Source organism: Hyperoodon ampullatus, assembly GCF_949752795.1.
Source record: "Hyperoodon ampullatus genome assembly, chromosome: 5".
In the NCBI taxonomy this organism is placed as follows: Eukaryota; Metazoa; Chordata; class Mammalia; order Artiodactyla; family Ziphiidae; genus Hyperoodon; species Hyperoodon ampullatus.
Window position 1 is genome coordinate 136,128,060 of NC_136918.1, and position 13,008 is coordinate 136,141,067.

The following is a 13,008-nucleotide window of genomic DNA, read 5'->3' on the forward strand; positions in this document are numbered from 1 at the left end:
CTACATGTACAAGGCAAGGAACACCAAGGACTGGGATAAGCATCAGATTCTCCCTCAGAGTCTAGAGACAGAGTCAACCTTGCCAACGTCTTGATCTTGGACTTCTGGCTTCCAGAATTGTGACACTAAATATCTGTTGTTTGAAGCCATCTAGTTTGTGGTACCTTGTTACATCAATCCCAGGAAATGATTATGCCCTCTGACATAGAGTATATTACTTGTTCATTGGTTTGGAGCCTGCTTCCCCCTTTAGGAGGGAAAGAACTCTGTGCTTCACTGCCATAGGATACATTTTTGATGAAGGCAGCTATTCTGTAAGAGAGACACTGCAGCTTTTAACTACCTGAAGAAACCCTCATGTAATCAAGGAAGAAAGTGGTCTCATACAATTATTTGTAATAACAAATAATCGTACTTTGTAGGCGTATAAGACTTTTCATCTTCAAAACCCTTTCAAAACATTAATTAATCCTTAAAACAGCATCAGTGAAATGGAAACGAGGGAGAATTTAAAGTATGCAAAATTTAATTTCTAATGTTAAAATTTGGCACACGACTAATACTCCTCCTGCCTGGGCAGTAAACATATTCCATGCCATCTCCTCTCCCTTTGTAAAAGTGAGCTGGGAACTTAGTTCTGTAATATGTCAAGAAGGAGGCGCACCTATTCCTGAGAAACCCCCAGTGGTGGGGACGGGTATTTGTGCATCAGAGAGAGGGGTGGATTCAAAGTTCCCGTAGGATGCTGGGATCTAGGATGCTGAGACCTTTCCTAAGGTAAGTCATGGACACAAGGTGGGCTGGTTTTGAACAAATATGTGGAGAATTCTGTCAGAGCATAAGACAAAGCTTAGCCAATGGTGCCAAACTGAAAAAGAAAAGAAAAGAAAGAAAGGAAAGAAAGAAAGAAAGAAAGAAGGAAGGAAAGAAAGGAAAGAAAGAAGGAAAGAAAGGAAGAAACAGAAAGAAAGAAAGAAAGAAGGAAGGAAGAAAGAAAAGAAAGAAAGAAGGAAGGAAAGAAAGAAAGAAAGAAAGGAAGAAACAGAAAGAAAGAAAGAAGGAAGGAAGGAAGAAAGAAAAAGAAAGAAAGAAGGAAGAAAGAAAAGAAAGAAGAAAGAAAAGAAAGGAAGAAAGAAAGAAGGAAGGAAAGAAAGGAAAGAAAGAAGGAAAGAAAGGAAGAAACAGAAAGAAAGAAAGAAAGAAGGAAGGAAGAAAGAAAGAAAGAAAGAAGGAAGGAAGAAAGAAAAGAAAGAAAGAAAGAAGGAAGGAAAGAAAGAAGGAAAGAAAGAAAGAAAGAAAGAAAGGAAGAAACAGAAAGAAAGAAAGAAGGAAGGAAGGAAGAAAGAAAAAGAAAGAAAGAAGGAAGAAAGAAAAGAAAGAAAGAAGAAAGAAAAGAAAGGAAGAAAGAAAGAAGGAAGGAAAGAAAGGAAAGAAAGAAGGAAAGAAAGGAAGAAACAGAAAGAAAGAAAGAAAGAAGGAAGGAAGAAAGAAAGAAAGAAAGAAAGAAAGAAGGAAGGAAGAAAGAAAAGAAAGAAAGAAAGAAGGAAGGAAAGAAAGGAAGAAACAGAAAGAAAGAAAGAAAGAAGGAAGGAAGGAAGAAAGAAAAAGAAAGAAAGAAGGAAGAAAGAAAAGAAAGAAAGAAGAAAGAAAAGAAAGGAAGAAAGAAAGAAGGAAGGAAAGAAAGAAAGAAGGAAGGAAGGAGAGGGAGGGAGGGAGAGAAGAAGGAAGGAAGGAAGGAAGGAAAAAGAAAAGAAAAAGAAAAAGAAAAATTGGTGGTGACCTCTTGCGGTCATAGGCCACATTTGGATACTTTGGTGAGGATTTTATCAGCATCATCTGGTTGCCGGGGGGTGGGGGGAACTTGGCTTTGTCCAAAGTGGGCTTAAAGTGACAGGCAACATGGAGAAGCTTCTAGAACCCTGAACCTTTGGATTCTCTAGGTTGGAGGGGTGAAGGGGGTTGTGCACAAGCACTCAGAAGAAAGGGGAGCTGCCCATCCCCTACGGAGCAGAGAGAATGCTTCATGCTGGGAGCATCTGGCCCTTGCATCCCACAGGGCTTGCCGCCTGCTGGTAGAGCTGCCCCAGCCAAGGGAGGGAGAGCATCATTTTCCATTTCTTAAACGTGGCCTGTGTGTAGGGAGTTCCTTCCAAAGAGTACAGTACAGAAGGGGGAAATAAAGGGTAACTTTACAGTGGAGAACCTGGCAAACACCACTCCCCACCAGCTGATCAAGGTCAACATCAACAGTCATAAATCATGTTGATAGTACATACACTTGGTATGATATGGTAAAAATAGCATGGTACCTCTGTGATCTTCCTCCCCAAACCCATAACCCCAGTCAAATCACGAGAGAAAACAGCAGAAAATTTTGATAGAGGGGCATCCTATGATACACCTGACTAGTACTCTTCAAAATTTTCATGATCCTCATAAACAAGGGAAATCTGAGAAAATGTCCCAGCCCAGAGGAGCCTAAGAAGCCCTGACAATGAAAGGTAATGTTGGACCCTGGAACAGAGAATGGACATTAGGTGAATCCTAAGAACATCTGAATAAACTATGGACTTTAGTTAATAATGAGGTATCAATATTGGCTCATTAGTTATTACAAAAAATGCACCGCTTTAATGTTTAAGATGTTAATAACCCGGAGAATTGTGTGCTGGTGTCAGGAGGTATGTGTAGGGGTCGGGGAGATGCGAACTCTCCATACTACCTGCTCAGGTTCTCTGTAAACCTAAAACTGTCCTAAAAATCGAGTTTATTAATTAAAAATAAATAGATAAATGGAGGGAAGACTCGGGAATGTGTGGACGACTCCTGCAGAGGCTTCCCCTCAGAATTCACGGGGTCTGCCTGACACGCTCCGTCCTGCAGGGAAGGAGATATTAATCTGGAACCCCTCTCCGGTCTCGAGCGCTGAGCAGGGGTGAACCATTTCCATGGAAACCCTGTGGACTCCAAGCCCTGCACCCCTTTACCAGAAATCCTCCCACAATCATCTCTCCCTTCTGCTTTTCAGACTAGCAAGAAGCAGCATTATTTGAAGAGCCCAGCCACCCTTGAAGGTTTAGACAACTCTTTTGTCATCAAGGAATGTCTAGCGTTGCTCAGAGCTTCAGTAGAGAAAGAAGAATGGTTAAGAACAGGGGATCCCGGGCTGGACTGCTGCTCCTCCAATAGCTGTGGGACCATGTGAATTACTTAGCCTCACGGACCTCAGTCTCCTTATTTGCAAAATGGAGACAACAACAGGATCTCTCCCATGGGCCAGTGTCAGAACTGAACAAGCTAGCATACGTGAAGCGCTTAAACCAGAGCTTGGTTTGTAGTAGGCACTTGAAAAATGTTTGTTGTAATTTTTTTCTTCAGGCCGACACTCCTCCTCTGGAATGCTTTGAGCACTTCTTCAGAAGATCCAAAATCTCTCTGACACTAAGGTCTGGATTGAACGCCTGCTATAGACAGCAATCAAGCAACTACCTGGCAAGTTTCTGTTTTCTTCTTCCTAGTACAGGGCCCCGACCCTAGAAATCTAATTCAATAAAACCTTCCGAAACAGGTATCTAGAGGTACCTGTCAAAATGTAAAATTGTTTTGAACCAGCAGTTGCTTTTTTTTTTTTTTTTTGCTGTACACGGGCTTCTCACCGTTGTGGCCTCTCCCATTGCGGAGCACAGGGTCCGGACGCACAGGCTCAGCGGCCATGGCTCACGGGCCCAGCCGCTCCGCGGCATGTGGGATCTTCCCAGACCGGGGCATGAACCCGTGTCCCCTGCATCGGCAGGCGGACTCTCAACCACTGCGCCACCAGGGAAGCCCAGCAGTTGCTTTTAAATGTACAAAAATTCTAGCACAAGGTGCTAAGATATATACAGAGAACTATTGTCATAGCAAGATGTTGGGGGCAACCTAGATGTCCAGCAATAAATGAAGTGGTAAATGGATTAGTACAACCGTGAAATGTGATGCAGCGCAGTTGTTAAAAAGAATGATGGAGATCTAAGCTGACAGATGTGGAAGGATGCACGTTGTATACATATTAAGTGAAAAATCTATGCAATGATATGTATCATCTGATGCCTTTTTGCTTAGGCGTAGATTAAATACATGGTGTATGTTACGGTTAGAGAAAAGAGTCTGGAATGGTGAACACGAAACAGTGAATAGCAACAGCAAGGCAGGGATTGGGCAAAGTGGAAGGCATTTAAACTTGTTATTTGATATTGTTTACATGTTTAATAACGTGTGGTATCACTTCGTGTATTTAACATTTATTGAGCATGTATTATGTGCCAAGCACTTTTTAAAGTGTTTGATATGTATTAACTTATTTAAATTTCATAACTTAAAACAGTATTATCTCTATTTTACAGGTGAGAAAAACTAGGTCACTAGTTTAACTTGTCCCCTTGTATGAGACAGAACTAGAACTCCAGCCCTGAGTACATGCTTCCAGCAGCTCCCCTGGGCTCCCTTTCGGAACATATATAACACAGTCCTTCCACCCATTTCCTGGCCCTGCTCATTAGTCATTAACTCTTATGTCTATGATTTCTTTTCTTTTTTTTTTTTTTTTTTTGATGTGGACCATTTTTAAAGTCTTTATTGAATTTGTTACAATATTGCTTCTGTTTTACGTTTTGGTTTTTTGTCCACAAGGCATGTGGGATCTTAGCTCCCCGACCAGGGATTGAACCTGCACTCCCGGCATTGGAAGGCGAAGTCTTAACCACTGGACCTCCAGGGAAATCCCCGTGATTTCTTTTGATCCCACTTGCTTTGGTTCCTGACATTCTTTGTGGCCATGCTGTAGGTCACTTAAGACCATGAGGTGGCAATGACAAGAACTGGGAAGCAGCTTTAGCCTAGTCCTTGGCTGGGAGGTACGTTGGATCCCACAGAGCCTTGAGACTGAAATACTAATACTCCTTTGCACAGGGCTGGTGGTGAGGGAAGCCCTTATGAACAACTCCCCATCACAGGCATCAGGGCTGACTCCTGAAATTTACAGAAATGGAGGCGGGTAAGGGTGTCCGGCCTCAGGTTGAACATATACCCTTTCCACCTTGTGTTTGAAAATCCCACTTAATTACTTTCTTTTGTAAGATAGGCATTTATGCCATTTATGCATGTTTTGGTGTTCCTTCATACCCACAGCAGCAACCCCGGGAGCCTGGGCTGTGCCTAGGCCGTGGTGCTGTCGGCAGCAGGAGGCCCTGGGAGGTAGAGGCACAGACTTCAGCTTGCAGACTATAAACTTCCCGTTGAAGGCGCTTTCCCGTGGGCTGCAGGGGGCTTCCATTGGCTTCCCAGCCCTCCATCTCAGAGAAAGACAAAACCAATGGGATATGGTGTACGTAGTTGCCAAACTGTTTATTTGCCATTCACTAGTTATAATACTGGATTTACAGAAGAAACTGTGGTACAAAGAAAGTAAGGCCCAATGGTTCCTGGGCAGCAGCAGTCCAGCTGCCCTGCACAGGCTGGGCCCAGTGGATGATGCCCTGGCAGAGGGGGCAGCCGCTGTGACTACGTGCAGTGAGTGGGATCACGCACAGTGGAGTGTCTGCTCTTCTGCTCTATCTAGAAACACCTTGGAGAGGGGCTTCTGGGGTGTCCTCTCACAATGTATCTGGTTTAAAACTCAAGACTGGCAGTTCCCTTGCAGAAAAATGTTCACTAGGTTAGTAAGAGGAAGAAAGAAACCACACACAAATGTCCAGGATGCTTTGGGAACAGATCCAGTAACTGCTACACAAATAGACACGAGGTGGAGCCTAGTCAAGTAGTGTGAATTTCCCATCGTTACTTTTTCAATAGATGTGTTATACCGTCATTTCAATTTGGAAGTTTATTTTTTTCCATTGATTTTTATACATCCAGAATAGCACAAATAACCAACAGGTTTTTTTTTTTTTGCACATTCATTTCCCCAGAACAAAAAGTGAACTTCTTAAAAAAAAAAATTAGAACCATGCTATTAGCTCTTTACAAAAGTGAATAAAAAGTAGCTCGTTTTTAAGTCTAAAATAAACAAAGTAGAAAGAAGCGGGGTTTTTTTTGTCTACAGTATTTAGCAAACATAAGAAATGTCCTTAGAAACACACACAAAAAATTGAAAAAAATTATTACAGGTATTAACAATATTTTATAATGAAGCTTAAAATCTATTTACATACATAAATACAATTAACTTTGTTGATGCAACTCTTCTGGAAGGAAAAAAAAATGCCAAATGATCAGCCTCATCAATACTGATCTGGCTAAAGGGAGGGGAAAACTCCAAACAAAGAAACAGACAAACAAAAAGTCCCAAAAGACTGTATACTGCAGGTAAACAAGGCATTTTGTTCAGATGTAAAAAATGTTTTCTGATATCATTGTTAAACCGACTTTTCATGTATAAAAGACCCCAAACATGTCATCCCCCAGAAAACAAAAAACACCAAAAACAAAAATCACCAGGACAGAATGTCCCAAGGAAACAGGTATTTCAAGACAGAAATCTGCAGTCCTAAGTTGCAGTACATTTGAGTGAAACCATTCATTTCCTTTCTAATCAGAGCATTTCTGTTTATCTGCACAGAAACCCTAGGCAGCAGAAAGGCTGTCTGTTAAGTCACTGATTGTAATTTGCCCAGGAAGGCTTCTATTGCTGCACTTGGACAGCAAGCAGATCCAAAATGGTTGGCAATGTCTCCATTCTGCTGGAAGAAACCCATTCGCAGGAGAAAGGCTGACTCACTATGTTCCTTTATGTAAAGGGAGGAAACGTGTTTGGTGTTGGGATGGGTGTGCGTGCTATCTCCTTATACAAAGCTGGAGAACGGAGGAGGGAAGAGGTGGGATTTGGAGGAGGGACGGGGAGACACAAAGAGGGAGATAATTGCGGGGGGCAGAGAGGGAGAAAAATAGAAGTATTTTTAGATAGTGAGAAAAACAAAAAGAACTGAAATATGTCTATGTTGAAATTATAAATAAGGGCATGAATGAGCAGTAAAGATGGCTATTTAATCTTCCTTCTCCTGGACCAGTGCTCCCAGGTACCTCCAGTTATTACTTAATTGGCTTAAGGATCTACTTGATAAAAGGACCATCTTAATTTAAACTGAAGGCAACAGAATGGAATTCCTCAGGGGAAAAATGCATTAAGTATGAGACCTATCTCCAAAACAACTAAGGTTTGACTTTTTTTTTTTTCTGGAAAGATTAAATACTATACATGCTGGTAAGCGTCTGTGAAACTCTGAATGGCCAAACCTGTGGGTCCATGACAAAGTGACAAGCTCTCCTCACACATGGCTTTGAGAGTGAAGATTCAATGTGAGAGATTATCTGATTTCCCTTGTAGGGCATTGGGCTGATTTTGAGTTGGAATATCTTCAGGTACCAGAACTGAACTGAAAAGTATACAGTTTTTTCCTTCATTTTTTTTAACCAACATTTTGTCAGGTCAGATAAGGCAACGTGCTGAAAAGAACGTTGATCATGAAAAGAAGGCTGATCATGAAAAGAAAGTTGAATTTGGGGCAAATGGGCTAATGGTCCTTTTCAGAAATAAAAAGTTTTAAATTTACTGACATTTAAGGGTCATTTTGCTGTAAAAGTGTAACATAGAATGAAACATGAAAATGTGTCATGGAGGGAGAATTATGCCTAAAATGAAAATAAATATATTCTGAGTTTCTCCAAGATCTGCTTTAGCTCTTTTCTAGATAAGAACGACCTGACTGACAACACAAACTGCTTTACTCTTTTATTCTTACCAAAGTGCTACTGCATTTGTGTATAACAAATAATCAATATATATATATATAAGAAAACTCAAAAACAAGTTGTTTTAAATAAGACCAGCTGTTTTGCTGCCTGCAGCCAAAGATCTTTCTAATTTGAATCCTTAAATTTATAAAATAAAAATCGAACACTGTTCTGAAGTCCTGCTTTCAAATACTCTTCAGAGTTGACCTGAAATCGTTTCAACTAATTTAAGAGGTACATTAAATAACAACCAGATCATTTTTGAGCACACATATGTCAAAATCAGCAGTTAGTATTTATGAGTTGTACAACAACTGCATTCTGACCAAATCCTCCAATAAAAATAGTGCCATAAAATTTACAGTGACATTGGGTATGTTTGGATTGTAGCCATGGGCAGCAGTGACATGAATCTTTCCTGTCATGCTGATGCACGGGTAAAAGTGCACACACCCTACAGGGTAGAGTCTCAGCCTAGTGAAAGCAACACAAAGATGGATGGTCAATGAGCAGCATGGCAGGGGGTCCTGCACAGGTGGGACGATGCTCTCCCACATGACTCCACTGAGGCACACGGAGGGGATTTGGCTTGTTCAGGCCTGCTTCTGGCCCCACCCTATGAAAACTGAGCTGGAGACCTTCAGCTGTCAAAGGCATCCGGTCTAGTCCCTTCCACTCCCAGCCTTGGGGGACAGCCACAAGTTTCGTTCTGCATCAATGAACAGGTACTGTATCAAAGAGGAATATTTTCTTGGAGCTAAAAAAATCTGAACTCTAGATTCAGATGATCTCCTTTCTTGATCTCCAGAATCAAGCAGTTAAGGAACCCCTGAATTCATCCACTGGGTTTCCATGTGGATACAGCTCCTCCACACAGCTTACTTCGGATTCATTCTGTTACAAAGCATGTCTGACATTAACAAGAGGCCGTGGAGTGAGAAAACCCCTAGGCAGAAAATAAATCCTCTCCAGAGGTGGCAATCATGGCATCTGCGGGAACCCTCTGGAACCAGATTTGACCTTCTCCGTTTGAAGGGAGGGAGTCAGATATGAGACCCTTTGTTGAGCTTGGCAGAAAATTCCATACTTTTGATCTTTGGAGTGACCCTCAGTATCTAAAAAGCCTACTAAAAACATTGCTGCGTTAGCTACCAACTCGTTTGATTAACATTAAAGGGAGTTTAATGTAAACAATATTTAGATAACCAAGTGATCACATTACCCATCCTTTTTTCCCAACTTTCTTCAATGTGATACAATTAACTTTGGCTACTATCAAAAACAAAAACTGTAGTACTTGATATTTTTCTTCTTAATATAAGTACATTTAAATAATAAAAAAGTATCAACACATTAAGTAAGTGTCTAAACATCAAGATACATAAATATCTAGGGATTCCTTGTGGGAATACAGTAGTTGAAAATGACCCAAAGCTGTAGCCGTTTCTCAAAAAACAACTACAAAAAAAGTCCAAAAGAAAAGTTAAATAAAACTTACAGAAAAAGGAATCATATTTCTTTCATTTGTCAAAGCAAGAAAGAAGCAAGCTCAAATTTATGTATATATAAAAATAAAAATCACCCCAAATGCAAATACGCATTTTGCAATTTATAAGGTGCTGCAAAAGAAAATTAAAAATATGAATTAGATGCCAAACAGAATGAGTTGCATCTTCTCCCCCCAAAACCCCCCCACCAAAAAAACCCCGAATTCCATACTCTTTGGAATAAACAACTTGGTTAAAAAGTGAAGTCAAGGGTATAAAATCTTTCTTTTATTCACAGCATTGCTCAATCAGAAGCATTCACAGTTTCCCTCTGGGAATCTTTCTGTTTGCCTTACAGCGTGTCCACGGTGTGGTGAAGCGGACACCCTCAAGTTGCATCAGGTTAGAAAAATCTGAGATGGGCTAATGGCAATTGTGAACTGCACGGACTTGAGAAGCACAGGCGGCCCCGAGGCCCCGCCCGGAGCAACATCACCATAGTTGGCAGCGGCGCGCTCCCCAGGGCCGGCGGCCGGGCCCACGCGGGTTTCCCGAGCACACGAGACCGGAGCCCGAAGGAGGCGCTTCCGGGACGACGCCCGGCCGCACGGAGAGCGCGTGCGCAGCCTCAGTAGGGTCGCCACACGGCCTCCTCGAGGCGCGCGGCGGGCGCCATGTTGGTTGGGGAGTTGCTGTGGCTGCCCTCGGCTTCCACCACGTCGCTCTGGTTCGGGAGGCTGGGGTTGAGCAGCGCCGAGCCGGTGGAGGCGTTGGTGCAGGGCGGCAGAATGCGCGGCGGTGACCGCTCGCCGCCCACCATGGAGAACTGGTAGGAGCCGGCTGACGCGCCGTAGTACAGGTGGTAGGACGGCGAGCTGGCCTGGAACGGGCTGCCCTGCGCCTGCGACGAGCCGGGGTAGGGCGGCGGCAGGTATGTGTGGTAGCGCGTGGCCGAGCTCATGGCCGACATGCCGATGCCGATGCCTGACGTGACGGGCGTTGGGGAGTAGGTGAAGGCGCCGGGGTAGTGCATGCGGGGGTCGGAGATGGAGGGCAGCGTGGGAAATTGGCGTGGGTCGCCGAAGGCCGTCAGGTCGGGCGCGGCTGCGGGGCGGGCGAGAAAAATATCGTGAGACGGGGGTTCAAGGAGGCCAGGCCCCTTCCCCCGCCGGCCCGCCCGCCAGAGGATTACCCAGAATGCTGCTGCCCAGACAGCTGATACGATGATGATGGTAATATACGATCTCATGCAACGTAATACGGTATATGATATAATACTTGCTTAATATAACTTGCTTAATATAAACATATTTCTGTAACTCCGGGGTTGGCAAACCCACCTGCCAGATCCACCAGCTACTAATTTTTGTAAGCCCACAGGCTAACAATGAGTTTTACTTTTCTAAATGGTTGAAAAAGAAAAAAAAAAATCGAAAGATGATGTCCTGACGTGAAAATGATATGGAGTTTAAATTTCACTGTTCATACATGAAGTTCTATTGGAAGGAGCCTGACTCATTCTTTTATGTATTATCTATGGCTGCTTTTAAATCACTGCTGTAGAGTTGAGTGGTCATGGCAGAGACTGGAGGGCCAGACTGTAGGGCTCAGAAAGTCTAAAATATTTAGAATCTGGCCCTTTGCAGAAAAAAGTTTGCCACCTCTCTAATATAATCAATATATTAATATGTCAATAGTAATGTAGATTTAATCGGTGATATTAATATAACAATATATAACAAAACAATGTAACACTAGCACTACTAATATAATGGATGCATTAATAGATTAATATTAATAGAATATACATACATAATACGGTATTTTCATAACAATATTAATATGTAATAACATTTGAATACGTTATAGATAATATTTAGGTTGAATCCTAGGAAACTGCTGTTTCGGTAGGCCCGGAATAGTTAAAAATTGGCCGCTTCCTGTGGTTGAAGCTGATGCACGCCATAGTAGTGACTGGAAGTGGGTGTCCGTGAACCGTCACATCACTCTTTCTCTCCCATATCTACCTTCAGACTAGTTCCGCAGTTTTAGAAACAGTACAGCGTCGGTTTCATGTGCTTTTCTCTAAGATGCATCACCGGTTTGTTGAGAGGAGTGGCTGCAGGACCTTGACTTACCGCTCCGTTTTTGTACATGTTGAAATTCTACCAGAAATGGCAAAGCTTTGTCTATGAAACTCATTTGGTTAGGATGATGCATTTACCATTGCGCGGACTGGCTTTGGCTGTCCTTTGTGGCATCTTTTTGCATTTTCCTTAACCACAGGCTGCCCTTGGGAACTACTCGGGGGTTTGGGTGGTAGGATGGGTTTCCTGTGTCCTGTAGATCAGAGTTTCCCAACAGTGGCATTACTGACATTTGGGACCAGCTTTGTTGGGGGTGACGTGGGCCTGGGATGGATGTTTGGCAGCATCCTTGGCCTCTGCCCCGCAAATGTCTCTAGTGACCCCCACTCCCTACGTTGTGACAGCCAACAATGTCTCCCGACCTTCCAAGTGTCCTGGGGGTAGGGGTGAAGGGGGCAAAAGTCCCCCGCCCCCGCTGAGAACCACCACCGTGCATGTAGGATGGTGTCCTGGGGTAGCTTCTGTTCCTCAGAATTATTCATTAAATGACCAGGCCAGGACCGTAGTCTTTACGTCAGCAAACCCAAAAGACAGCAACAAAACAGAGCAGAGGCAAGAACTGAATGTTTTAAAATTTATCAGTTCTCAAATCAACATACAAAATAACTCCAAGCTCAAGATGGCATGTGGCCTGTGTCCTTTTGTGTTTAGGCCCACAGAGAACCCTGACTGAGCCAAAAGCTTGCTATGAAAGGAAAGCCATCGGGTGGATTAATCTGTTTTTGGACGGCATCGGCTGTTGATCAGCTTCCTCATATTTCAAGCCTATTATTCCAGCAGGGAGAGCTAGTGTTCTCGTTCTTGCTCTCTCTCTTTCTCTTTCTCTCTCCCTCTCCCCTTCCCCCTCCCTCCCTCCAAGTGAACTCCTGTAAATTTGGGGTGCCTCTGATGAGGGGATATACTCCTCATCAGAGAGGTAATTATAGAAACAACCGAAGTCTGCAGCAAATCTCTCCACTGATGAGGAAACCAGGAGTCTGACTTTGAAACAAACACTCCTGTTAACCTTTTCAAAGCCAGTCAGACGTGTGGGCAGGGAAAAGGTTGTAAACTGACAGTGGTTCTAGGGCTGCCCCTCCACGGACACTCTCTAGCTCGTCCTGAAGCCAGGCCGCACCTCATTCCACAGGGTTTGTGTGGAAGGCCCCGCTGGGGCCTTCTGTGAGCAAGCCCTGTGTCACTTGTTTGTGTTCACACAGAGAGCTGTGACATACTTGAGAGTTAACAGGAAGCTTTACTCCATTTTTCCAGTTAGATTTCTATAGTCCAGGGAGAAGCATTAGGCAAATACAGTCAATTTGTTGTCATCTGATGCAATACTCTGGACACAAATAAATGACTCCACCCATTATTCCTCTTGCTTCATTTGCCATGAGACAAAAAGGTGAATCCACTGGAAAATGAATGAAAGGTCACCCTGTTTCATGACGGTGTCTGGACATGCTCTGCCAGCCTGTTGCAACTGCTGTGTGGTAACCTGGTGATGACAGCAAGTTACTGGAATCCCAAGTGAGCCCGTGATTTGTCACGGACATAAGTAATGGAATGATGTTATGGTCTCAGCTGTCAGGGGAAAATAGTTCTTTCACTTGTGGGCAGAATATCTG

General features: G+C 43.2%; 1 protein-coding gene across 3 annotated transcripts in view; it reads right to left on the bottom strand.

Moving 5' to 3' along the window:
- Positions 1-9,528: 9,528 nt before the first annotated feature.
- The window catches only part of RUNX1 (RUNX family transcription factor 1), a gene marked incomplete at its 5' end in the record, with an annotated part of 243,389 nt that continues 239,909 nt past the window's right edge, over positions 9,529-13,008 (bottom strand). For all 3 annotated transcript variants that reach the window (XM_079704989.1, XM_079704988.1, XM_079704987.1), the window contains one exon: positions 9,529-10,358. In XM_079704989.1, the coding sequence (XP_079561115.1) occupies positions 9,883-10,358 (476 nt within the window). In that variant the 3' untranslated portion in view covers positions 9,529-9,882. The remainder of the gene's footprint in view (positions 10,359-13,008) is intronic.